The 27,103-nt window shown below is 54.0% G+C and overlaps 1 protein-coding gene across 4 annotated transcripts in view; it reads left to right on the forward strand.

Annotated features, from left to right (window-relative positions):
* The window catches only part of GALNT16 (polypeptide N-acetylgalactosaminyltransferase 16), a 90,926-nt gene that overhangs the window by 57,050 nt on the left and 6,773 nt on the right, over positions 1 to 27,103 (forward strand). For all 4 annotated transcript variants that reach the window (XR_006530185.2, XM_070513865.1, XM_044773867.2 and 1 more), the window contains exons 4-15: positions 2,426 to 2,524; positions 3,474 to 3,541; positions 4,082 to 4,147; positions 6,194 to 6,315; positions 8,588 to 8,675; positions 10,159 to 10,243; positions 10,524 to 10,627; positions 14,848 to 14,974; positions 16,294 to 16,386; positions 17,837 to 17,920; positions 22,765 to 22,906; positions 23,874 to 23,996. Coding sequence is in view for 3 of the 4 variants with exons in the window: in XM_070513865.1 (XP_070369966.1) it covers positions 2,426 to 2,524; positions 3,474 to 3,541; positions 4,082 to 4,147; positions 6,194 to 6,315; positions 8,588 to 8,675; positions 10,159 to 10,243; positions 10,524 to 10,627; positions 14,848 to 14,974; positions 16,294 to 16,386; positions 17,837 to 17,920; positions 22,765 to 22,906; positions 23,874 to 23,996 (1,201 nt within the window). In the remaining variant the exon portion in view is untranslated. The remainder of the gene's footprint in view (positions 1 to 2,425; positions 2,525 to 3,473; positions 3,542 to 4,081; positions 4,148 to 6,193; positions 6,316 to 8,587; positions 8,676 to 10,158; positions 10,244 to 10,523; positions 10,628 to 14,847; positions 14,975 to 16,293; positions 16,387 to 17,836; positions 17,921 to 22,764; positions 22,907 to 23,873; positions 23,997 to 27,103) is intronic.

Consider the following 27,103-nt stretch of genomic DNA (forward strand, 5'->3'; position numbering starts at 1 on the left):
GATGTATGTGAGATAAAGGTCTGCTTCTAGCACTTTCCCTGTCACTCATGGAGTTGTGCCTGAACTCCAGCGGGCTTGACAGCCTGTGCAAGGCGAGATGGACGCGCTGTTGGGGGAGTCCTAGACTGTCCTCACTGTCCTGGAAGCCCAGCACCGTCAGCCTCCAGAGACCACGCATGCTGCTAAATAGGGCGATAATCCTGCTACTCAGGAAGGTCCCACCCAGGTCTAATGGCCAGTTCCGGCCTTGGAAATTCTTTCTCAGTCAGTCCCGGGGGCAGTCTCCCCTCGTGTCTGCCTGCACTGCGGGGCCTGGGAGGTTATGTCCATACAGCACCACTAGGAGACTGCTCATGGGCAGCCCTACGTGGCCACCTAGACCCCGGGGCCTGGAGGTTCCAAATCTGTGAGTCGAGAGGTTGGCCTGGGTCACCTCTGTTCTCACTCCCACCCACCCCAGCTCTGAACCTTCTCAGGTGTTCACCGAAGAACTTGAAGGAAGAGTTCCTCCTGGGGCTCCAGGCATTTTAAAATGAGACTCTTTGGATCCAAGGCAGTGTGGGGTGGTGAGGTGGGCCTCCCCTCCTGCCCCGGAGCTGCTGCCTGGCCCTTTCGGAAGCCCGAGGGGGATCAGGATGTGTGTGTGTGGGGGGGGGCGCATGTGTAGGGGGAGCAAAGGAGGTCCTGGCTTTGGTGGGTAGGGGCTCCCATGGTGGAGCTGTGTGTGCTGGGGTGAGGCACACTCTTGCCCTGGGCCCTCCAAACTGCAGCTGCTGCTGGGTTCCAAACTGTCAGGCTAGTTCCTAGTTCAGCCCTCAATCTAGGGAACCCCCATCAAGGGGAGCAAAGAGACCTAAGCTGTGTAAGACAGGCCTACCAGCATCAGAGAGAAAACCCCGCCAGGCCCAGACTTAAAACACAGGCATGGGCCACACCTCTTCAGAGGCTCTTGGCTCTTGGGAGCTGGATAAAACCCCGTCATCGTAGATATAAACCCCAGAGAAATGCAGAGTGGAAAGGGTTGCAGGGCCGGTGGGGAGGAGGTCAAGTCTGCCCCCCAGATGGGGTGTGGGTAGGTTGGCCACCTTCAGGTGGAGGTTGGGATTGCTATCCAGATTCCCTCCTTCCTGGGCATAAGATGGTTAGAGTTCAAGGACAGAGGCCTGGGGCCTAGAGGTCAGTGCTGGGGTCTGGGCGCACAGGAGATGGCTGCTTCTGCCAGCGTTCCCTGTCTCAGGAGGTCAAGCCCACCCTCACCTCCAATCCACGCAGGAAGATGGTTCACACGGCAAGTGGGGCTTCAGGGCAGGGGAGTGGTGCAATGCGGGGGGGGGTCAGAGGTGAATTTTTCTTCTCCCCTACATCCTCCCTCAAGGAGAGTTATTTTAAAGCCTCTTAGGATTTCCCCTTGGTGGGGGGAGGTCCCAGGCTGGTGGAACTCTTGCCTGTCTGACTGGGTCTGCTCTGCAGGGCAGGAAATGGGCCTGGGAATTGGGCTGTAAGCTGCTGTCAGTGGAATGAATGCTGAAATGAAAAAATAGTCACTGCTGGAATAGTCAGAGAGCAATTGTAATAAAGAAGATTGCCATGAAAAGCAGCTCCGCAGCTGCCTTCGCGCCGGCCCCAGGAGCACGAATAAACGCATTTGCAGAGACGGCAGGGATGAAGGCTGGCGAGAATGGATTGCTTTCATTCCCTTTCCTGAGGAGTGGGGAGCCAGTGGGCCAAAAATGTGTCTGGAGCCGGAGCACAGAGCTGCGGGGGGAGGAGGGAGGCGGCGGGAGCTGCCTTTGGAGTCTTCTCAGAGGCTTTGTCTCCTCCAGGGGTCCCGGGGCCGGGGAGGAGTGAGCCCGCTCCCCTGCCTGGTGTCACAGCCGGGCTGTCAGTGTTGGGCAGTGAGAGGGAGGAACTCCCAGGAAGGCAGGACGGGACACTTCTTCTCCAGATCCGACCAAATGTCATGAGCCAGGAGAAGAGAAAGAAGAAGCGACAGAGTATCAGAGACGGAAGAGAGGCTGTTTTCGCTCTCCTCCCTCCCGCATTTTGCTTCTCATGGCTGCTCCATAGGCAGGGAGTTCTGTCTGTTGGTCCAAGGCTGGATCATGGGGCCTGGTGCCGTGCCTGCACATGGTCGGAGGCCTGCAAATGCTTCAGTGACTGGGGATGCTCTAGGTCTTTGGCAAAGAGTGCCTGGGCCCGGGCAGGTGCCCCCACCTGTGGCTTCCCTCGGAGGACTCCAGGCTGGGTGGCCTGAGTGGGCTGGAGTGTGGGCGTGGAGGGGCAGGGCCCACATCCTGTTTCAGGCTTGGCTTCTCTGTCCCACAGAGGTATTCCAGAGGGACAGCAGGCTGGACAAAAAGAAGCCTCAAGCCTGCCCTCAGGATGCTCCCACAGCTGCCCTCTGACCTCTCTGCTCCCTTCTCAGTTGCCCATCCGTGTCCTACTCTGTGGACCTGCCGGCCACCAGTGTCATCATCACCTTCCACAATGAGGCCCGCTCCACCCTCCTGCGCACGGTGAAGAGGTCAGCCCTGCCTTGGGACCCTCAGCTCAATGGTGCTACTCCCCCAGCCTTGGAGTGATCTGCTGCACCCCTGCAGCGGAGGGCATTGAGATAGGGTGCTGCTGTCAGACGCATGAAGACCAGTGGCCCTGGGCAGGGGTGTCCTGCCCTTCTGAGAAGCTGGGGCTGATGAATCAGGGTCAGAGAGACCCCAGAAGGCCAGTTGTTAGCAAGATGCCGAGTCAAAAACAAGTTTGGTTCCCCAAGACAAGGGCAGAAATGCCGAGGGAGGCAGGGATAGGCGTGAGGCCTCAGGTGAATGGATGCCAGCCCAGGAGGCCCCGGCTCCTGTGAGTGATTCAGAGAGAGGTGCCCCTTCATCTCCTAAGCTTGGCCCTGTGGTCAAGTTTAATTCCTCCTCACCCCATTTCTTTAATGAACTTAGGTAGGAATAGGATTCAGAAAGGAGTGCCGGTGGTATTCTAGGATTGAAGAAGCTTGGGTTTCCTTTCCCAGAGAGTGGAAGAAGAGGAGGGATGGTGGGAGGGAAAGAGTGGGGGGCTTCCTGAGAACACCACTCCTGAGCCATCAGGCCAGAAGGAGCCTCATTAGCCTTCCAGGCAGAGGGTTCCGGGTCCAGCTTGGGGCTGCCCCGGCAGGGCTGGTTAAGCCTAGGCAGCCAGAGCAGCTGCAGGTCCTGCCCAACAACCAAACTAGAGCAGCCCCCACCCCTGTCTGGAGCGGGTCCCAAGTGCCTGAGGCTCCAGGCAGCAGGGTCAGCGGGTCCACGGAAGAGCCCGAGGAACACACGGCTCCTCAGCCACAGATCAAGGCCTGGAAGGTTTGCAAGCAGCTGCCTGTGGCCAGTGTGCTGACCCCCAAGCTGGGTGGTGGGGGAGCCCCATGGCAGGGAGAGGTAATTGGAAGGTGGCCCTAAACCTGGCCTCTTCTGTCCCCACCGCTGCTCCAGTGTCCTGAACCGCACTCCCGCCAGCCTGATCCAGGAAATCATTTTAGTGGATGACTTCAGTTCAGACCGTAAGTATCCACCTTCTGCGTTTGCACCCCTCCAAACCCCCATTTCCCCAGAATGCTGAGGCCAGCACTCTTGACCTCTGCCCCCCGCCAGGATCTTCAGTCTTTTCTAGGTGCCCTCTCTGGCTCTGCTCGCTGGTGTCAAAGGAGGGGAAAGAGGAGTGTTGCTTTGATGGGACACAAGTGAGATGACATTTAAAAAGATGGAAACAACATCAGCATCGTCCTTAGTTATACAACTGCCGTATGCAGCTCATCCCTTCAATCCAGCTCCATGGGTGTTAGACGTTGACTGTGCTGGTGCCCTCTGGTGCCCCCTGGGGGTAATGCCATAAGTACAGGCATTCCTCAGAATGGCCTGGCCATGGGCGACCGGGCAATCCTTTGGCCAGTGGAGATGACTATGCTCCTCCATGCCTCCCCAGCCCCGGCCCTTTTCCTGGGCCTGGTATGTGACAGCTCCTGGGCAGTTCCAGTGGCAGCCAAGCCACTTGTGGTCGGATGCCCACATCTGAATGAGCTTGCTTCCTTCTCTCCACTCAGCTGAAGACTGTCTGCTCCTGACCAGGATCCCCAAGGTCAAGTGCCTGCGCAACGACCGGCGGGAAGGTAAGTTCTTGGACCTCGGGTGCTGCTGCAGACCCATTTGGCTCCAGACCTCTGCACTCCCTTTTGGCGCCACATCATACGAAGCCAGCATGGGGCTGCTGCATCCCTGGTGGCCAGGACCAAGGTCTGTGGAAGGACCCTCCTGCCATCCCAGGTCAGCCCCTGTCGTAACATGACTGTGGGCAGGTGGCTCTGCTTCAGGAGGCCTGGGTTGTCTCTTCTGGGAATGGGGATAACAATGGTCCCCTTTCTGCCTTGCGCGGTGGTTGTATGGATTACATGGGGTGGACTGAGAGGGCACGCTTTGAGAAAGTCAGTGCTGTCACCTCACTGCCATCAGGAGGTGTTTTGGAGCGTCACCCATGGCACAGGGTTGTGCACAGCCCTCTAGGGGACACAAAGGAAGCATGAAACGTGGCCCCTGCCCTCGGAGAGCTTATCACGTCCCCAAAGAGTCAGAATCATGGCAGCACGGGCTGGTTATGATCGTGTGGGGGTAGAAAGGAGCGGGGGGAGAGGGAGCGCAGGAGAGGAGCCATATCAGGGAGGGGGCCTTGCTTGGGTGAGGGGTTGTGGGACAGTGAAGGGGGTCCAGGGAGGGCATCCAGGCTCAGGGACTCTGCAGGCAAAGACCTGGGTCAGGAGAGCACACAGGTAGTGCTGACGGCCCTCTTCCCGAGCGCCCATCCTGAGAGGCGTTCACTTGCCTGCATTCCCACATTCAGGCCTCAGAACAGCAGATAGGGAAACGGGGTTTAAGGAGGTTCAGTAATTTGCCTGGGGTGATGAGTAGAGGAGCCAGGATTCTAACCCAGGGGAGGGGGACCCACCCCAAAGCCCAACCTCTTAACCCCCCTCTACTTATTCTCCTTTCCTAGGACAATCGGGGCCTGGTCAGCAGAGGGAAGGGTGGGTGAGGATAGATGACAGACCACCTTGGAAACCAGAGAAAGGCATTTCGACTTGATAAGGCAGGTAGTAGGGAGCCACTGAAGGTTTGAGACAGACAGAGAGAGAGGTGATGGACACATTTAGGAAAGACCAATCAGGCCAAGGGGACCTTCAGACTGGAGTGGAAGAGGCCAGAGAGAAATTTCTCCCAAGCACAGGGTTGAAGATGCCTTTAGGCCTGGGGATATAGCGGGAGAGGAAGGAAGGGACAGATGGACTGCTGCACAGATGGGTGGATCAGCAGCAGGATAGCGGCAGGGCACCGGGCAGAGGTGTGGCCAGGGAATTCGCTCCATGAGCCACTTGTATTTCGAGCTCTTAGAGTGAGGCCCTTCCGTCCCCACAGCTCACAGGGCACCGGGGGCTGCTCTGTCGGGAACAGGACCAGCTGGGCCTCCTCGCTCCTGACAAGCAAGTCCCAACCCTGACCAGGGGGCTGCCCAAAGCGAGGCCATTCTCTGACGGTCAGTGAGCCGTTGGTGAGCCTGTCAGGGAATGGGGTGGAGGCAGAGCAGAGTGCAGGTGGAGGCCTCCTGGGCGCCAGGCTCCCTCCCCGACAGGCAGGGACTATACTCTCTCTGAATCTTCAGATAAGAAACTGAGGCTTAGAGACGTTAAATAACATGCTTACAGTGAATGAAGGGGCTGACATACTAACTCCCGCCTGTCTTGGTCTAGAAGATTCTCTCCATGTCACACGTGATGGTGCAGCTGGAGGGGGGGACTGCCCTGAGGTTCCCGAGGGGTGGGGGGAAAGAGTTTTAGCTCCTGGTTCTCCTTTGGTACCAAGCCACACTTTATTGCAATTTTCATTCATTAACTCTGACAGTTACTCAGTGTGTCCCCCGAGCCCAGAACAGGGTCTGGCACATGGAGCGCCCTCAGAGAATGACCTTGGAGTAATGATGGTTGATGGGTGGATGAGAGAAAGAAATCGAAGGAGGGAGGAAATAAACAAATACGAAGCAAAGATCAATCACCATAACTCAGAGGAAACCTCGGCCGCTGAAGGGGCGGAGAGCCCTGAGACTCTGCGGGGCGGCAGGGAGCAAATTGGCTCCATCTGGCACCAGCCTCTGTCCACTCCACTTGTAGGGCTGATCCGGTCCCGAGTTCGGGGGGCAGATGTGGCCGCAGCTGCCGTCCTCACCTTTCTGGACAGCCACTGCGAAGTGAACACCGAGTGGCTGCAGCCCATGCTGCAGCGGGTGAAGGAGGTGAGTCTGTCCGTCCCGGGGGAGCTCTGGCCCTCGGGATGTGCCCGCCATGATCTTGGCATGAGGGTGTATGAACAGTCTTTGAAGCTGGGCAGGCAGAGTAGGGAGCCTCAATGGTCTGCTTCCTCCTGAGTGACTTCCCCTCATTGAGCTTTCTCTTCCCAAAATGGGGATGATTGTAATGTTTGTCCCAGCAGGATATTATGAGAATTAAATCGGATGAAAGCCTGGGGGAGATATAAGCTCCTACTGTGAAAAAGGTGTTGTTGTACTCCTCCTGGGGGAAGCAGGGTCCTGTGCTGGGCGGTGGGGGGTGGGGGTGGGGCTCTGGGTCAGGCTAGGCAGCCCGAGAAGGAGGGTGGAGAGGATGGTGTTCTCAAGGAGACATGAGGGAGGCCCTGTGCCTGCTGTTCTCTAGAATGGGGAGGACTGGACAGATGGAGGAAAGGATGAGGCGATTACAACTCAACCATAAAAAGACAAATAACCCAATTTAAAACTGGGCAAAGGATTTGAATGGACATTTCTGCGAGGAATATGCACAAATGGCCAACAAGCACATGAAAAGATGCTCAACATTATTAAGTCATTAGGGAAATGCAAGTCAAAAGCACAATGAGATCCCACTTGACACCTACGAGGATGGCGGTAATCAAAAAGATGGACAGTAACAGGTGCTGAAGAGGATGTGGAGAAATAGGAGCCTTCGAACACTGCTGGTGGGAATGTCAAATGGTGCAGCCACTTTGGAAAACAGTCTGGCAGGTCCTCAAAAGGTTAAACATAGAGTTAGCATGTGACCAGGCAATTCCACTGCTAGGTATCTACCCAAGAGAGCTGAAAATGTCTGTCCACACAAAAACTTGCACACGAGTGTTCAGAGCAGTATTATCATAAAAGCCAAAATGTGGAAACAACCCAAATGTCTATCAACTGATGAATGGGTAAACACAATGTGATAGACCCATACAATGGAATATTATTCAGCCATAAAAAGGAACGAACTCCTGATACATGCTACAATGTGGATGAACTTTGAAAATCTTATGCTTAGTGAAAAGCCAGTCACAAAAGCCCACATATTACATGATTTCGTTTATACAAAACGTCCAGAAAAAACAAATCCATAGAAATAGGAAGGAGATTAGTGGTTGTCAGGGGCTGGAAGGATGACGGGAATGGGGAGTGACTGCTAGTGGGTCCAGGTTTTCTTGTTGGGGTGATGAAAGCATTCTAGAACTAGATAGTGGTGATGGTTGCACAACCTTGTGAATATACTAAAAATCACTGAATTGTACCCTTTAAAATTGTGAATTTTATGGTATGTCAATTATATCTAATAAAATTGTGATAAAAATGTGAATTACATCTCAGTACAAAAAAGTCTATAAAAAGGATGAGATGAGGCCCCACCGGGCACTGAGAGGAACCGTGGGTGGTCTCCCCTCATCCGCCACGTCCCAGGCTCTTGCATCGTCCTGAGACGGGGTGTGAACTGAGGGCCAGAGCTGGATTCCAAGTGCAGACCAGAGGATTCCGAGGGTCAGTGCAGAGTGCAGGGAGAGAAGAGAGAAAGACGAGGCTGTGCTCCGTGTCCTCCCTGGAGAGGGATGGAGGGCACGTGGTATATGATATAATCCACCGCCGCTCCCTCCCCGCTCAAAACATCTTGAGTAAAATCGACATTCGCCACCAACGATTTGGAGGTGGGTTTGTGTCTGGGAGGCGATGAAGGGAGTAGTGAGTGGGTGTAGCATGAGAAAAGTGACACTCAGGTTACACAGGGACTGCAGGGTCCCTGCCCTCAAGCTGCTAGTGATCCACTTGGGAAGACTCAACCCAAACAGATACAAAGGTGGATGACAATTAATAAGACAACAGTTCAAACCAGCAACAGAAGAGCCACTTCAGGCAGCATATGATTCACTGTCCCAGGAATGGTCTGAACTGTAATTGTGAGAGTAGCTTAAAAGAGGAAGAAATCCTCAGTCTGCAGCAATCAGGGAGGGTTTCCCTGAGGAGCTGAGATCCCAGCAGGGCTCAACGTGATGTGAGAGGAGGAGGCCGGGAGAGCATTGTGCCCAGGGGACCCAGGTGGGACCTTACAGGAGCCTGGATGTGGTGATGCAGGACAGCTCCCGGGAGCCTGCCATGTCCTGCGGGCAGTGCTGAGTGCCCCATGCCTTGGAGAGAACTGCTTCCCAGAGATGGCAGCTGGGCCTTTTCTCACAGAGTCCCTGGCCTCGCCCCATTCTCGTGTTTCCTCTCCTAGGACCACACCCGCGTGGTGAGCCCCATCATCGATGTCATCAGTCTGGACAATTTTGCCTATCTTGCCGCGTCCGCGGATCTTCGCGGAGGTGGGTCCGGCTCCCAGGGGAGGGGCTCTAGACCTGAAAGGAGGCAGGGGAGGGCAGGCAAAAGCCCCGGCGTAGTGCTCTTCTTCCCGGCCTTGCCAGAGCGTCTCATGCCTCTTCACCTCCAGGAAATGAAAAGGGATTGTGTAGAGCCCTGGGGTTGGGGACAAAGGGCCAGTGCTGGCAGTTGCAGGCTCCTGGCACAATCAGTGGCAGAACCAAGCTAGTCTCTCATCTTTCCCTCCCCTCAAACCTTGACACACCCTTTCCTAATGCTGCCAGCCCAGGGACCTGGCCACAAGTCCTGGGAGGAGGACAGGACGTGACAGCCGTCTTGGGGGTGGGGAGGGGCCCCCAACCTTGCATGAATTCCTCGCAGGTACACCTGGATGGTCTAGACCCGGGCTCTCTCACACGTGGCTATTGAGCTCATGAAACATGAGCAGTCTGAATTGAGATGTGCTGTAGGTATAAAATACACAACAGCTTTCCAAGACTTAGTAGGAGAGAATGGAAAATATCTCATTAGTAATTTTTTATATTGATTACATATCAAAATGACAATATTTTGGTATATTGTGTTAAAATATAGTATTCAAATTAAATTCATATGTTCTTCTTACTTTTTGATGCAGCTTGCATTCCATTTCTTTTGGTCACCTCTGGTCTAGACTTTAGAACCGTGCTGTCCGATAAAGTAGACAATAGCCACATTTGGCTATTTAAACTTAAATGAATTAAAATTAAATAAAATTGAAAATGCAGTTACTTGCACTAGCCACATTTCAAGAGCACAGTAGCCACACGTGGCTAGCACCTACCATCTTGGACAATGCAGATACAGAGCATTTCTATCACTGCAGACAGTCCCGTTGGACAGGCTGCTCCAGAGAATCTGTTGCTGGGAGCTGGCAGGCAGGGTGGATTTCCTATTCAGGGCTCAGACTTCCAATAAATGGACACAGCCATTAGTTAGCTCTTGGGGTTGAGTGGGATTCTGAAGGGAACCAGGCATTTCCCCTTTGGGAAATCACCTCAGGGCCTTTGCACTTGCTGTGACACGCCCCCCCCCCCCCCACACACACACCCTAAATTCCTTTTTCTCAGATATCTGCAGGGATCAGTCCTTCATTCAGGTCTCTACTCAAATGTCACCCCATCGGAGAGCCTTCCCTGACTACCCTTACTAGAGTAGCAAGAGCACTCTTCCTTTCTTTTCTTTGCTTTAAGCACTTTTCACCCCAACGGACATATGCTCTGTTTATTGATTTATCTTTGTAGTCGCTGTCTTACCCAGTAGATTGAAACTCAATGAGGGCAGGGACCCACCTCTCTCTGAATGAAGGCATGACCGCGTGACTTGCCCAGGGTCATGTTCGAGCTGGCCTCTGACCAGGGGAGACTCTGAGGGGTGTCAGAATGAGGGGGCAGCAGTTCCCTGTGGGCTCTGCCCTGAGTCCCGTCCTCACCCTGCTCTGTCCCTTAGGATTCGACTGGAGCCTGCATTTCAAGTGGGAGCAGATCCCTCTTGAGCAGAAGATTGCCCGGACAGACCCCACCAAGCCCATAAGGTCAGGGCCGCTGTGGGCTCTGGGGAGACCCCTTCCTTCCCTGGGTCCGGGGCCTGGGAGGCTGCTGGGGGGCTGTTTCAGTCGCCAGGGCTCCTCAGGGTGCACCATCTACGTACTGACTCTGTTCTGGGCCCCAGGGCAGAGAGGACAGAGGCAGGGAGCTGGCCAGACAGCCTGCCCCAGTGACTCTGAGCAGAGGATTCTGGAAGGAGGCACTGGGGCTGTCTGGAGCCGCTCCCAGCCTTTAAGCACATGTATTGCTCTTTCTCCTTGCTCCCAGGACGCCCGTCATAGCCGGAGGAATCTTCGTGATTGACAAGTCCTGGTTTAACCACTTGGGAAAGTATGATGCCCAGATGGACATCTGGGGGGGAGAGAATTTCGGTAAGTTGGGAAATAATAATAACAGCAACAACAGTAGTAATAATAATTCATAACCCTGATTGAGCCCTTTCTCTGTGTAAGGCCCTGTTCTAAGGACTTCATACATATTAACTCATTTTATCCTCACAAAGACTCGCTGAGGAAAGTACTATATATCTCTACATTTTGCTGATAAAGAAATTGAGACACAGAGGGGTTAAGTAGTTTGTCTAGAGCCACACAGCTAGTAAACAAAGAGATTTAGGTGGCCAGGGGGAGCCTGTGGCCCCACAGCTAGACGTGTATGTGGAAGAACATAGACTGTATCATGGACCTCGGCTTAAACATGTGGCTGCTTCCCTACCAGAAAGGCTGGGGGGTTGGTGTGGGAGAGGGTCGTGGTTAAATGTAAGCCATGGGGTCAGAGGGCCTGGGGGCAAATCCTGGCCCTTCCACCTACAAGCTGTTTGGCCCTGGGCAGGTAAAAGCCGCCCTAAGCCTCAGTTTCCCCAAGAGGCTGTTACGAGTACTGAGTGAGATGATGGTTAGAATGCAAGGCGCAGAGCTGGTGGCCTTTGTTGTGACTGTGAGGCCAGAGGAAGGAAAGGGAGGAGGCCAGTGAGGCCCCAGGGTCGCTGGCCGGTTCAGGCCAGATAAAGGCCGGATACAGATGAAGCACCCAACACGGGTAATTTAAGGAGGTTTGTTTTAACATGGTGTGGCCTCTAACAAGGGAGCCTATTCACATGGTGCGGGCAGGACATCAGGAGCCACAAGGGATGGTTTAGTCCTGGGCTGGGCTGGTGACTGCTGGGAGGCGCACCCACTGGTAGGGAGCGTCCCGGGACAGGAGCTGTGGTCTTGGGGCACCTGCAGCCAGCCCTCAGCACCCAGGTGGAGGGTGTCGGCGCGGGGGCGGGGGGCGGGGGTTAAACACCCACCCTCACTCTCCCGCTCTATCTCCTGCTGCTGCCTGTGCTGCCAGACCTGTCAGCCCGCAGGAAGGGAGTGGGAGGCCCAGCCATGCAGGCAGCCTCCCGGACAAGGAGCAGGATGGGCAGGGTGGGGAAGGGCGGCGAGCAGCCGGGGCGGGGGGGGGGGGGGGGGGTGTCTCCAGGAGCGCCGGCAGCTGCTCTGAGGCCTGTTCCTCCCCTTTGCGGTGGGCCCAGTCCTTTGCATAGCCCCTTCCCACTGTTTCTTTTTTCATCCTGACCAGGTTCCCCGTGAACTAAATAGGGCCGGTGGTATCTCACCCATTTGACGGGTAGGGAAACTGAGGTGGACGCTGCCTTCCAGATTTCGGCAGGAGACTCCATGCTGACAGGAGTGTGTGGTGCCTTTCCCAGAGCCACTGACGTGTTGTGAGGGGCGACCAGTCAGCTTCTGTGGGTCCGAGGTGTGAGGAGCTGGGCTTTCTCGCCCCATCAGGACACAGATGAGCTGTGGGGCTTAAAATAGGCCTGATTCCAACTCAAAGCCAACCGGTGTGGAACAGGCATGAGATTTCCTCCCCTTTGTAACTCACTCTTGGAAACCGGTTCCAGCAGGCATTCGGAGGAGTGAATTCTGGGAACAGAGCGGGTGGGGGGGTGGGGGTGGCGGGGAGTGCTCCCTCCATTCCGACCTTCTTTCAGCTGTTCTGGGCCTATGGGACCTCCTGTGTGCTTGCTCTTGGCCTGAAGGGGGCTTGGGCAAAGCCGGTTTCCTGTAGACCCCGGACTGGGAAACCCACGGTCTCTCCTGCATCCAGAGGCGTTTCTTTTTTCTTTTGTTTTAGGCTGGGGACTGACAGAGAAACAAGTGAATGATCAAATAGCTAACTTCAAACTTTGCCTGAGGCAAGGGCCCAGGGGTTGGGCAACTTGAAAGGCAAACTGGAGAGAGGTTCTGGGGAGGGTTTTGTTTCTTGGAAGAAATTCAAAGAAATTTCTAGGCTAGCCACAGCTTTGAGCCCGGAGACTACTGCGGCTGGTGGATGTGGGCCTTCCATTTCATCCCTTTGTTGAAGGAAGAGAGATGCCCATGCTGAACTCTTGCCTGTGTCCCCGCCAGAGAACCACACTCGGGAGCCCAGAGCCCACCTTGAGTGGGGTTGCAAACGTGAAAGCCTTGGGATTCACGTTAGGCAGTCAGATGCTGTCACTCCTCTGCTCAAGACCCCACAGGGGCTCTCAGTCACTCAGCAAAACCCAAAGTCCTTCCACCACCTGCCCTTCCCCCACGAGCACATGCCACCAGCTCTGCCCTCGGCTCCGGCCTCCCTCCGCCTCTCTCACTCTGCCTCCTTGCTGCACCTTGACCTTGTCGGCCTCACTCCTATTTCTAGTCTTTCCCCCTGCTGATCCCTCTGCCGGAACGCTCCTCCTCAACAGCCACACGACTTGCTTCCTCGCCTCCCTCAGGTCTTAGCTCAAATGTCCCTTTTGAGTGAGGACTTCCCTAATCAGCCTAATTAAAATTCTACCCTCCCCAACTCCCCTTGCCCTCATCACTCAGTTCCCTGCTTCCTTTCTCTCCACTGAACTTACTGCCATCTGATAGACGACATATTCCACTCATTTTCTTGTCCACTTGTATTTTGTTTATTTTACTGAGTTTCTGTCTCCTCCCTCTAGAGTGGAAGGGGTTCTAGGACAGTGTGTGACACATAACAAATAGGTGCTCAATAAAAATTTGCTGAATGAACTAAAGAAAACAGTGCGGCTTGCTGGACATGGCGTGACCTTTACGTTGCAGTTCTGCAGCTGAGGGTTTGGGTGGCCTTGAGGAGGTTAGTTAACGTCTTTGAGCTTCACAGTCCTTACTACAGACGTCGGGGTAACGATCCCAACTTCATGTGGTCGCCGTGAGGATTAGGCATCAGCTGCAAAGGGCATGGCCCATAGCAAGTGCTCAGTAAGTGGATGATGGTTCCTGCTACTGTTATTGCCGTTGGTGATAATAGCGGCAATGATTAATAATAGCATGACAGTTTGGGTGGAGTGGGATGAAGAGACTTACTAGCATGACAAAGTTAGTCGGGCAGAAATGGAACCAGAATGCAGACCTTCTGGACCAGCTGCAGAGCTCTGACCCGGAGAAGGGGGCCAAGGCCTGGCCATTTGCAGGCAGACCTGGGGAAGCCAGGAACAGAGCCACGCTGGGTGTGGGTCCAGATGCCCAATGTCCAGTCCTGGCCCCAGCCCACATCTGGAAGTCACCTGGTGCACACAGCCTGGCCAGAAGGTGGGCGTGAGTCCTGCTGCCTCCACTCCCTGCTTTGCTAGTCCCTGGGAGGGCCCTGAGCAGCTGTGCCCCAGGCCTGGCCAAGGACCACGAGTGTCCTTATGGCCAGCTGGGGAGTGGGAAGAAGGACCGAGGCAGAACTCATGAGAAAACGGTCTTTTGTTTTTTGATTGAAAACAAAAAAACAAGGGTTATGGATTTTCTGGCGCTGGAAGGAGATGTTTTAATATCACATGGTGTCCAACTGTAGGGTTAATTTGGGAGAAAGTAGGAAACCAGAAGAGATTGAGGGTCAGCCAGCTGCAGGTGGGTCCTTGCCAGAAGTGATGATGGTGAGTGGAGACCAGAGTGGGCGGCCTGTGAGGGCCCCCCGGAAGCAGAACGGCCACTTCTTGCATCTCGCAACACTACTAGGGACCACGGTCACTTGCAAATGCTCATTCAGCATCACCACCGCCATCCGAAGGAAGCATGTCTCAGGAAGGCCAGTGGTAGCCTGTAAATGGAGACCACCTGGGCCAAAAGGGGGGTCTGGGACCAGCTAGAAAGATGCCAGCTGGAGCGGCCTGTGGCTTGGTGGGTGGGTGGTTTTCCAGCCTCTTGGATGCCTGGAGCTGACTGACGAGCAGATGTTTCTTCCTGAGCTTATGTCTGGTTAGGGCTTTCTGGACAGAGGCTGGAAATGCTGCCGCCATTTGATTCAGTTTTCCTTCTTGTGATCTTGGGGTTCCTTCAAAACTTTCCTCACTGCTCTCCCAGGGCTCAGATGTGAGGAGTGTGTGTGTGGGGTGTGTGTGGTGTGTGTGGAGGGTGTGTGTGTGCACATGCATGGAGTGAGCAGTTAGGAACATGGGCAAGGAGCGGGTGCACCCTGTGTGAACAGGCCCAGGATCTCCAGCCCCAGCATGCGCCTCCAAGGAGACACCAAAGGCAGGGGAAGCCAGCTCCTCCCCAGCTTCGCTCAGTGGGCACTTGCCTAGGGGCTCGTCCCCTCCTGACGCTGCCATCTCCTGCAGAGCTCTCCTTCAGGGTGTGGATGTGCGGTGGGAGCTTGGAGATCGTGCCCTGCAGCCGGGTGGGCCACGTCTTCAGGAAGCGGCACCCCTACAACTTCCCTGAGGGCAATGCTCTCACCTACATCAGGTAGGTCACAGTGCAGAGAGCACCGGGCTAGGAGCTAGGACACCCCGGTTCCAGACCCAGGCCCATCAGCTCATATGACCTCTCTGGGCCTGTTCTCCATTTCCCCCCACCCCATTCTGGGATTCCAGGTACTGTCAGGGATGGAAGGATGAAGTTGGGAGTGTTGCCACCAGGCCTCTCTTGTCTTGACTCTCTTTGTCCATGAGGGTCTTGGAAAACTGGCCAAATGACCCGCTAGGGGCTGTCCTTCCCTCACGGCCCCAAGGACTGGTCCTGGATGCCAGGTCCCAACCCTGACTTGATCTGTGTCTGCATATCCATGTCCCAAGCCACTGGGCGGGCATGCTCGGTCTCGAGGGGCCGTGGGCCAGGTCCTAGAAGACCCCACCAACCCTGTGACCCGTTCTCCTGACAGAGGCATCGGGGGGTGGGGGACGGAGGAGTGTCGTGAGCGCCCCCAACAAGGACGATCTTCTCACCAGGCCCTTGCTCCCTTGTGCAGCAGCACCCCCAGTCTAGCTCCCTGAACGGCCTGTCGTTTTGTTTTGCTTCCCCCACCCCATTTTTATTGTCTTTATAATTATAAAAATAATACATGTTCACTGTAAAACTTCAAGCTGTATCAATATATATAATATATACATATCTGTACGTATATTATATTTTTTACTCTTTATATCATATATAGAGAAAAAAGTGAAAGTCCCTTTTACCCAGTCTTACTCCTATCCCACTTGTTTCTCGAAAAGTAACTACTGTTAATAGATTTCTGATCCCTCATGTCAGGCCTTTTAATTCATTTTCTTGTATACAGTTTATGTACAAAGACATACACACACCATGTGTTTGAGTTTGTGATTTTATATAAATGGGGTCATGCTGCGTGATTTTCTGCCACTCAACACCAAATTATAGACATCCTTCCATGTCAGTAACCATGGTGTTCTTTTTCAAGGCTGCCTAGTACTCCCTTGTGTGGAAGGAGTTCATTATTCTCCTCTTGATGGGCATTTAGGTCATCGCCAATGTTTTATTAAATAAATATTCTTGTACACGTCCTTTTTGCCCACATGCTGGTATTTTGGTAAAATAGATTCCTTGAAGTAGAGTGTCAGAGAGTATACATACCTACAGAGTTGATGGATATTGACAGATTGCCCTCCAAAAAGACTGTCCTTGTTTATCCCACCCCAATCAGTATTGCTTTGCATACACTCCCGGGATTCTCATCGCCCTGTACTGCCCAGAGCTGGTCTGACCCTGGTCCTAACTCTGTTACCACCCTGGTGACCTTATTTTGCTCCGTCCTCTCCTTTCAGGAATACCAAGCGCACTGCAGAGGTGTGGATGGATGAATACAAGCAATATTACTACGAGGCCCGGCCCTCGGCCATCGGGAAGGCCTTCGGCAGGTGGGCCCCACCATCAGCCCTGGTTCCTCCCTCCCCCGTGTTAGCACAACCTTAGCAAACATCATCTTGATGTGTGCGCCAGGGAAGCGCTCCCAGTCTCCTTAGTAACTGCGCCTCCTGCCACCCCCGGCTCTTCCAGCCTGCCTGGTGGGGTGTGCAATGCGGAGACAAGACCCTGGGCCTTGAAGGATGTGCAGCCTCATGGGGAGAAATAGCCGAGGGGGTGCACTTATGAAAAAGGGTCCACAAGCTGCCTGCAGGAAAAGGGACATCTGTGGGAGTGCTGAGCGCGGGCTGTCTGCAGGAAACACTTGGGGCTTTGTGTGCCCCATGCTGATCAACATCTGACTGTGCTCTGTTAGCCTGTTTTCCCCTCCTGGGCTGGTCTGACTGCAGTCTAGGTAAGCATTTTCAAAATGCAGATTGGTTGTGAAATCAATTTAGTGTGTCGTGACCAGCATTTTACAAAAATGCTGGAGAGAACTAGAACACTCGAGATTAGCACAGAACAGAATAGAAAACAATAGTTGATTGCAATTAAGGATAAGTACTGTTTTGTGAAACTCTCATTTCGGTCATATGTGTACGTGTGTGTAGCTATGTATACACGCGGGTGTCCTTGATCACAATGTAAGACGTATTTATTTCTTAGGGTTGTGGTCAGAAAAGTTTGAAAACATTGTTAGTGATCATCAGTGAATCCTTCTCTATTTACTTATATCTATCCTTTCAAAAAAAAAGTATGTCACTATTTCTTTTAGTGGGGAACTCACATTTCCTGAGGGAGTACTTTCTGCTAGGCACTTACGCCCCTTAATTCATTTCATTCTCACAAAAACCTCCTCAGGTAGGTGGTCATGTCCCTAGTTTACTGGAGAAGAAACGGAGGCCCATGCAGGCGGTGAAGGTCATCTGTCAGTGGTCCTTCGGGTCAGTGCAGCTGAGGAAGGTGGGGAGATCTGACTGGGGTGGCCAGCAGATGCATCAGATGGTTCTTCTTTGCCAGAATTCCTGAAAGCTGTTTAAAGCGTACTTTTCTTGTTAAACCCTTCCTGCTAAACTGGACGGCAGGGAAGGAAAACTTCTAGTTCACGAAGGCTCTGCTCTCCAGGAAAATAGGAACCAGTTCGTGCTATACTAACCGAGGTCTCAGGGAGGGAGGAGCCAGAGGAAAGTGTGGCCCCCTGTGGGCTGGGGGGACCTGACAGGTGAGCAGGAATTTGAGGAGAGAATGAGGAGGAGACCCGGCCTGGAGACCCGGGCTGAACTTGCAGGTCAGAGAATGACTTAAGACAGGGGGGCCAAGGCAAGGGGCAGGTTTGGGTGGCTCCTGGTCCTGGCCCGCCAGGGATAGGCAGAAAGAGGGGCTGGCCTCCTGGAGCCCTGGGAGGGGCCTCTGCTCTCCTCCCTGGGGCTTCCTCCGACACCTGAGCCTTGCCTCCCCCTTCAGTGTAGCCACGCGGATCGAGCAGAGGAAGAAGATGAACTGCAAGTCCTTTCGCTGGTACCTGGATAACGTCTACCCAGAGCTCACGTGAGTGCCGCCCTCACCTGTGTGCTGGCCAGTGGGGGCCGGCAACCTGGGGGAGCCCCGCCCTGAGACCTCCCCAGCCCAGCCAGTCTGGCTCTATCTAGCTGTCAGTGTGGATCTCCATGTGAAGGCTCTGGGGGAACCGAGAGGACATTACCAGGAGTTAATAGTGAGGTGTGGGAGGAACCAAATTTCTAACAAACTGGGTCTTCGAGCTAGAAATGGGCGTTGCTCCCTTAGAGAAACGACACTGCCTTATGTGGCAGAGGCCACAGAAATAGTCATCCCCTTTGACTCTGCTCTCTCCCCTCTGGAGTTTGTCCCAAGGAAAAGAAAGCAACCAAAGCAGAAAACTGTTGACAAGTGGATGTTCACCGTAGGCTTCTCTCTGCTGTGAAAAATCGAGAAACGACTAACAGCAGGGACTGGTGCCGAGAATCACGATACATCGATCTGAGCAAATGTTATGCGTCCAATAATATAATCGTGAGGCTGTGAAAAAACGTGGAGAGATGCTGGCTCTGGCAAATGAGGACACACCTGCCCTTGGTGTATATGTACTAGAGAGGCAGTGACATGTGAGTGTATCGCGCTCCGGGCCTGGAGTCACAGCCACAACGGCTGGCATGGGGCACAGAGGATTCTTACTTCAAAATCCTTCCCAGAGTTTTGGCTACATCCACAGCTTGTTTCCTCACCTCCTTCAGGTCTGGCTCGTGTCCCCTTCTGGGGCATTTGCAGACACCCCATTCCACGTCCCTCTGTGGCCTCCTCATCATCTAGCATATTTGTGGCCAGTTAATTTTGTTGTAGTCTCCCCGCCGGGACAGTAGCTCTGCGAGGGGAGAGGCGTGTGTCTGGTTGGTCGCTGCTGCACCTCTAGCCCCTAGAAGGCGCCTGTCCCAAACGGGTGCTCTGGGCGTGTTTTTGACTGAGTGAACTGCACAGTCAACAAGCCTCGGGAGTAATGGGTAAATTGGCACCCTCCCTTCTCTAGCTGTCCCCCCGGTGAACAGGTGACCCACTGCTGCCAGCTTTCTCCCAAGGATGCCCCCGTGGCTTCCAGAACACGGCGCCCCTCAGAGCCTTCATGTCCTCGAAGGAGGCAAATCTTGGTCCTCTGAGGGCAGATTTGATTTTTGGAAAACAGCCAAAGTTAGGTTGTAGCCAAGAAGTTAGATGATTAACCCAGAGAGCACAATCCTGGGTCCCAAATGCAGCGTGACAAGGCTGACATAAGTGACAAGAATAAACTGACTCTGGGAGCAATTTTCAAGGAATTCCTAAACAGTTTGAGCAACGGCAGCATCCTTGAAGAAAGGTGGCCGTCTGGATAACCAGCTCCCCAGACAAGAGCCATGAAGAGAAGAGCGTTAGTGTATAAAAGTGTGATAAATGGACAGTTTCCTCAAGTGGCCACTTTGAAGGGGACAGTTTCATCCAGACGTGACAGTTCTGGGGAAAGCAGTCATTTCTTTACACTCTGTCAGAGTTCATACAACATTCTGATGGAGCCAGGGACTCTAGGCCTCGGGCGGGAGCTGGGAAGCCGTGGGAGGTGCTGGGGAGGACGGGGAAGGTGGCTTCCTCTCCCCTCCTCAGTCCCCACGCACAGTGTCCCATGTCACCCCCCGAGGACAAGAGGAAGGAGTGTTTGATAACTGTCAGAAACCCGGATCGACCACAAGACAGGAGACTAGATGAAACCAGCTATGCTGAATGAGGAGCATAAGTCATCGTCTGCATCTTCCGTGGAAGTTAGAAAGAAGGCCTTTTAAGATAGAAACTGCATGCCCCCTGCCTATCCAGATTACTCATCCCCAGGGCACCCGTCCATGTTCCGCCTCAGTCCTCAGGGTGAAGGGCCAGGGGTGGATAGGTTGTTGGTTAGAAAGGAGATCTATAGCCCAAATGATACCAACTTTCCTCGAGACAGGGGGTCCTAATAGCTGGCCCACACTTGCAGATGGTCAATGGAGAGACTGAGGAGGCCGAGGGGAGAGGCCTTTGCTTTCCTAAGCCTGTCTGCAATCCTGCCACAGCTCTGCCCCTTATCCAGGTCAGGGTTCTGCAGCTGGCCTCATAAATAAATAAAAGCTAATTTATTGCTTTTATTATGATGGTCAGGAACAGTTGTGGAGGCTTGCATTGCACAAGCCCACCACATTTGCAAGGTGCTAGTCACATAGTAGATATTACACATTTATTACAACCATTCCTGGCAGATGGCAGTAAAAGTAGTCCTCTAACAAAACCAGTATATGATGACAATTTTCTAACAGCTGGAAGTAAATTATCTTGAGGAAGAAGTACCTATTGCTATTTCTATGAAGGTATCTAAAGGGTGAGTGGTGGCCCAGCTTGGAGGAGATCCGCAGAGAAAGACGCAGATGCAGACTTAAGAGAGCTGAGGACAAGCAGGACAGCTTAGCCTGGCTCTGCGGGGAGCTGAGAAAGGGTGGTGATGACGGCCATCCCAGCCGCTCCAGGGCTGCTGCCACACACACACCTCGGGAACTGCATCTGGTCTTGGGATTGCTGCCCGAGCCCAGGGCTTCGCCCCTAGGCATCATGGGCCGGCCTTCAGTGCCAACGGCCATTGCCACACGTGGACAGTGCCCAGCTCACCTCTGAAAGCTGGTCACCTTGCACATCTCCCTGAGCAACAGCGGGTAGGAAGAGAATAGAAGGGTCTTGAACAACCCTTGGACTGCACTCCCCAGAGCACAGCTCTCAGCAGGCCCCTGGGTGGAGCAAAGCGGGTGGAGCTGTTGCCTCCCGACACCCTTGCACCCAGCTGGAATTGCAAACTCAGATCCGACAGGGCTCAGACAGGTGATGTAAACAAGCCAAGGTGGGGGGGGGTGAGCAAATATAGGGAGTGGAGGGGACTGTGGCAAACTGGGACGCAAAGCCCCATCCGGGGACAGCTGCTGCTCACGACAGTGTATCAGTGCCGTGCTGGCAGGCAAGCTCAGTGTGACCTGATCTTCCTATTTTTTCAAGAGAAGCTGGATTCAGATTTTTCTGTGTAAACTTGAAATTTCTAAATACTGCCGACTGATTAAAAGCACCAACAACCACACGGGGCAGGTCAGACATAACATGCAGGGGCCAGACTCAGCGCGGGGGCCGACAGTCTGCGACCTCTGCTCTGGAACCACATGACCTCTCAAGGGGGCTCTGGGGGGCTGCTCTGCTGCCAGGCGGTGGGGGAGAAAGCGAAGGCGTGTCCCCGAGGCTCTGTGGGAGCGGCCGGTCCTAGGGTCCTGGGGGATTCCAACCAGCCTCGAGGAAGGAAGACCTGGTTTGGTCAAGATCCTGCAGGATGTCCCATCAAGGAACGCCAGGACTGCCCTGCTGCCCCCAGCCCTGCCAAGTTCTCTTCCCGACACAGGTAACAGGAGGCAGGTCAGATTCGGCAAGTGGTCAGACTCTAAGCCCTCAGGGTTCCCCATCACCCTCTGTGGGTTCACAATCCCAGACTGTGTACAACCTTCTAAGCCCAGGGATACAAGCCTGCGGCAGCTGGTTGTTACCCACAGGGTAAGACCATGTGTCTTATGTCATTGTGTGTGTGTGTTTAAGCATATTTTCCTGTACATATAAAGTGTCTTAATAATATGGTATTTTGAAACACGCCTATTTTACTTAAGCATGTTGTGAACAGTTTCCCAAATTACCAGATATTCTTTCACAGAGTTGTTTTTAAAGGCTAAAGGGTTTTCCATGCTACAGATGAGTCAGAATTTACTTAGCCCATCCCCTGTTGTTGAATATCTAGAAATTTCCAATGATTTCAGTATAATCAACCACTCTGAGTTGAATAGTTGTTTGTTTGTTTGTTTGTTTGTTTTAGTGAGGAAGATTGGCCCCAGGCTAACATCTGTTGCCAATCTTCCCCTTTTTGCTTGAGGAAGATGGTCTCCGAGCTAACATCTGTGCCAGTCTTCCTCTGTTTGATGTGGGATGCACCACAGTGTGGCTTCACAAGTGGTGCTAGGTCTGCGCCTGGGATCTGAACCTACGAACCCCAGGCCACCAAAGCAGAACACGTGAACTTAACCACTACGTCACCAGGCCAGACCCTGAGATGAATAACTTGTAAACTAAATCTCTGCACACACCTATAATTATTGAGTTCCCAGAAGTGGGATGGTTAGGTCAAAGGCATGCACATTTTTAAGGCCTTTGATACATAATACCACGTGGCCCTCAGGAGATCTGGGCCAATTCATGCTCTCACAGGCACGGTTTGAGAAGACCCAATCCCCCAGCTATTGCCAAGACTATTGATAATAAAAACAATAATAATATATGCACACACACAAATATGTATTATTTTATACACGAATAAACATATATAAACACACATATATATATACATATATGGTAAACACTGGTAACTCTCTCCTAGGTGTTTCTTTAATCATTAGTGAGATTGAACACATTTTCATATTTGTGTATTTTAAATTTGCCTCTTTAAAGCAACCCCTTCCTGTCACTTTGAGATTGCTTACTGAACCCACCTTTAGGCCCCCGCCCCTTCCCAGGCTTTCCTCTCCCTGGACTGGGGAGCCCCAGGTTTCTGGCCCGAGCTTTCTCCCCACAGGGTCCCCAGGGCAGTCCATGGGCTCCCGGAGCTGCTCAGCACCCAGTGGGGCGAGGCCCAGTCTTCCCAGAGCAATGCTGCCCCCTCACCGTCCCCTGCCTACCTCCCCCTGCTGGCTGGGCCTGCCCCCCAGAGCCCCTCCCACAGAGACTGGCACCCTGGAAGCTGACTGGGCGCTGCCCTCTGGGTGAGCCCAGGGGCCGAGGCCCCATGTGACAGCTGCCTTTTCTCTCAGCGTGCCAGTGAAGGAAGTGCTTCCCGGCATCATCAAGCAGGGCGTGAACTGCTTAGAGTCCCAGGGCCAGGACACGGCTGGTAACTTCCTGCTTGGAATGGGGATCTGCAGAGGGTCTGTCAAGAACCCCCCAGCGCCCCAGGTAAGCTGCTTAGGACCTCCAAGTCAGGACCAGGAGTGGGGCGAGGGGCTTCCCTCTGCTCATCCTCATCCTCTCTCTGTCTACATCCTCCACAAACACCCTTTCCCAGGGACCCTGCAAGCTTTCCTCTCTCACTCTGTTCCTTGGGTCTGCTCCTGCCACGTTCCCATCCCCTTTCCAGCCTGTCACACAGTTGTCCCCTGAGTACAGCCGCTTTCTCCTTGCAGAAGGAGAAATGCTGCCCAAACAGCACCCAGTTCTCTCCTGGGACACAGCTGTGGGAAGCTCGTGTGATGCGCAGCAGGGCCTCCAGGACTCCTGTCTCTACACATGTGTGCAACATACGAGTGTCGATGCAGCCATGTCAAAACTAGAGCAGGTCACGGAGACCCCGGCATGGCCCAGCGCCCTGGCCGCCCTGGGCCCCTGTCCTGTCTTTCTCCTCTCCCCCAGTGTCCCTTGGTACATCCTTGATTGCCCTCTGGCCAGCTCCAGCTAAGCTCCCTCATCCTAATATTTTATTATGAAAATTTTCAAAAATATAGAAAAGTTGAAAGAATTGTGCAGTGAATACTCATACACCCACCACTATTATTTGTAGGAAATTCTACCAAAATACACAGTATATTTGCTTTATCACCTGTGTTCCCATATACCCATCCATTGCTGTGTTGTTGTTTTTTTTTGAGGAAGATTAGCCCTGAGCTCACATCTGCTGCCAATCCTCCTCTTTTTGCTGAGAAAGACTGGCCCTGAGCTAACATCTGTGCCCATCTTCCTCTACTTTTTTATACGTGGGATGCCTACCACAGCATGGCTTGCCAAGAAGTGTCATGTCCACACCCGAGATCCGAACTGGTGGAGCCCGGGCCGCCAAAGTGGAACATGCACACTTAACCGCTGTGCCACCGGGCCGGCCCCCATCGCTGTGCTTTTTGACTCGGCCTTTCTGCTCCCTGTCTTGCAGGCATGGCTGTTCAGTGACCACCTCATCCAGCAGCAGGGGAAGTGCCTGACTGCCACCTCCACCTCCGTCTCCCCCGGGTCCCTGGTCACACTGCAGGTGTGCAACCCGAGAGAAGGCAGGCAGGTAAGCCCCTTGCCCCTGGGCACAGGATGGCCAGCAGCCCCAGGGGGACACGCAGCGGGGGTGGCAGCCCCTGCCAGGGGAGCCCAGGTTGAGACATAATAGACCCAAATAAACCCTCCAGAGTAAGACCTGTGGGGGCCTGAGTCAGTGTCTAGGTCAAGTCTGTTACCTTACTCATGAAGAAATGCTTCTGCAGGGAGGCGTTTGTTAAATGTCCCGCCTGCCAGCCGGAGAGCTCTGTGAGGGCAGGGACTATTTGTCTTGTCAATACATTTCCTAGCCTCTGATAGTCACCACAGCCAAAATAAGTGCAAGCTTTTACTAAGAGCTTGTGCTCAGAGTTTTACGAATCTCATCTAACCCTCCCAGCAGCCGAGCAACTCACTTTACAGATGAGGAAACCGAGGCTCGCTGAATTTAAGAAGCGTGTGTCAGGTCACACAGCCTGGAAGGGGTAGGGCTGGGCTTCAAGCCCAGGTCTGTGTGACCTCTAAGCCCACGGTCTTAACGCAGCACATAGCAGATGTTCAGTAGGTCTTTCTTGCCTGCTGGCTGACTGGGGAAACTGAGATGCAGATACAAGGATTTCCAAGCTGTCATGCCAGACTCACATGAGCACAGCCTTTTCCATGTGTCAAACACTCATCCACCCTGTCCCCATTAGTTTTGGGAGACCGGTCAGACCCACTGGTTGAGGAAGAAATGGATGCTCAGAGAGATGAAGACATTTGCTCAGGGCACACAGCAGCCAGTAAGAGAGTCAGCCCGGCTCCCACCTGTGCTGCTCTCTTCCTGGCTGGGAGGGCTGCCCCTCTGCCCAGGGAACAGGGTGCAAAGGCCAGAGGTCAGGTCCAGCTCTCCCTCTGCCCGCTCCTTCTCGGTAGCCCTCCCTGGGCCTGGCCCTGGCCAGCGGTGGGGCAGTACACAGGGCGAGGAGGGTGCCTGGCCCTCTGATTTGGTCTGCCGGGTTTTCCTCCCACCTGCTTATGTTTGTCTCGGTCAGCTTTTTCTTTAGGGGTGATTGGAGGTTTGCTTTCCATTCTGGAAAAGAAGCCAGACCCTCTCTCTGCAGCCTGTGCATGTGTGTGTGTGTGTGTGTGTATGCACGTGTGCATGTCTGAGAGATCTGTGGGCCACAGCCTGCTTGCTGGGCCTGCTGGATGCTTCTAAAGCACTTTCTGGTTGGAGGGATGCAGCTTGTCCCGCCAGCCCCCAGGCTGCCTGCTCTCTGCCCCTGCCTTGCAGTGAGGGGGAACCTCAGGTTCCCCTTCACCTAGAGCACAGACCTTTCTGAGGGTCAGGCCTGGAGCCCACTCCCAGCACCTCCTTGCTGAGGCAGAGCTCCCAGGGCACCCACCACTCGAATACTTCTCCTCTGGGCCTGATGCATCCATTTCCCCTTGGCGCTGACCCAGCCTGAGGGGCTCATGGGAATCTCCCTTGACCCCGGTCATTCTGCTCCTGCAAGTCCTGCCAGGCCCCACAGCATCCTGGGCACCCGTGTCCCTCTCCTCCAGGAGGACATGATGAGCAGCTCTCCCACGGCCAGTCCCTTCTAGAATCTGGGCCTCCCTTCTTGTCCCTCGTTGGGCTCTTGGCCACTTGGGTGTCGGGTATCCATGAGGTCCCTATGCACTAGAGCGGGTGATGGAGTCAGCAGGTCCCAGCTCTGTCACCCCTCTCACCTCTCTGAGCCTCAGTCTCCTCATTTATAAAATGCCTCTGCCTCTGCTGACCTTGCAAGGACTCTGCAAGAACCGAGACTGTGGAAATGGGAGAATGCCGTGAGGGGATATTGTTACTCTGGCCAGGCCAGAACTGAGTGGCCAGGAGAGTTGGGGCAGCCCCAAGACTGTGCCTGATGGCAGCAGTAGGAAGCGAGAATCCTGTGATTTGGGGAGATGTCCTAATGACTGGGCGGTTCATTCATTCATCTATGCATCATCCTTCATAAAACTGCAACAAGTGCCTACCTTGTGCCAGGGAATGTGCAGATCATGTTGGCCACAAGGAGAAAAGAAGGACATGGTCCAGCAATGCCCAGCTAGGGAGAGTGTGGTCAGCTCCTCCCAGTAGGTCAGAGACTAGGAGAGCACAAGGCAATAGGATGCTGTGAGTTCCGGGGGACTAAAGGCCCTGTCCTACCCACGACTCCTGACCTTTAGGCCAGGGACTCCTCTCTCCTGCGGCCACGTGGGCCAGAGAGGCTGGATCTCAGCCCCACACGTCAGCCCTGCAATCCTAAGGGTAACCCGGGCTCCACACCCCCCCTGCCACCTTCTACTCCAGATGCACAACCCAAGTTGGTTTCCTTCTCTGCCACCCCACGGCCCCCTGCGGTTCTAGCCCTGGCCCTGCAGCTGGTGCAGCCCATCTCCCTGCTCCCAGCTGCCCCAGCAAGAACACGGCCCCTCCCGCTCAGAGCCTTATGGGCTCCATCCATGTGCTCCCGAGCACTTCCCACTTCTTAGGGAGGACAAAGTCGATATGGGAAGAGAGGAGAAGGATGCAGGGGAGGGAAATAGGAGAGAAACCAAAATATAGAACTATCTCGCTTTTTATTCTTCCCTGAGCCTTGAAACCTGGGTCTCAGCCTCTCGTCCCTCCTCCTAAGTGTCCCAAACAACACTCCAGCCTCCATTCATAGGAACAACTCTTCTCCCGCTTGCCAAGCCCAGGGAAGGGGAGGCAGGAGGTGGAGGCACTGACCCAGGAGCCCCTTCATGACTCTGATAGGGGACCCAAGTGCCCCCACCATCCCGCCAACCTCACTCGTCATCGCTGCAGAGACAGTGGCCAGTTCCCACTGAAGAGAGTGTAGGCACCTGGCTGCACAGTTACAGGCCAGGGCAGAAGCTTAGGTGACAGGAAGAAGAAATCTTGCTTGAAGAAGTAAAAGATTCACCCAGCCCAGGCCGCAGACTCAAGTGCCTGCAGGGGGCAGGTGGGGAGGCCCTGGAGGAGAAAAGCAGGGACTAGATAGGACTCATGAACTGAGACCAGAGCCCCACCTGCAGTGGCGAGCAGGGCTCAGCCTCAACCAACTGATGCCACAGCAGGAACTGGGCCCAGGTCTAAAGAGAAGCTGGAAATGCAGATTTTTATGT

The sequence above is a fragment of the Equus asinus genome, chromosome 7 (assembly GCF_041296235.1).
Source record: "Equus asinus isolate D_3611 breed Donkey chromosome 7, EquAss-T2T_v2, whole genome shotgun sequence".
NCBI classification, from domain to species: domain Eukaryota; kingdom Metazoa; phylum Chordata; class Mammalia; order Perissodactyla; family Equidae; genus Equus; species Equus asinus.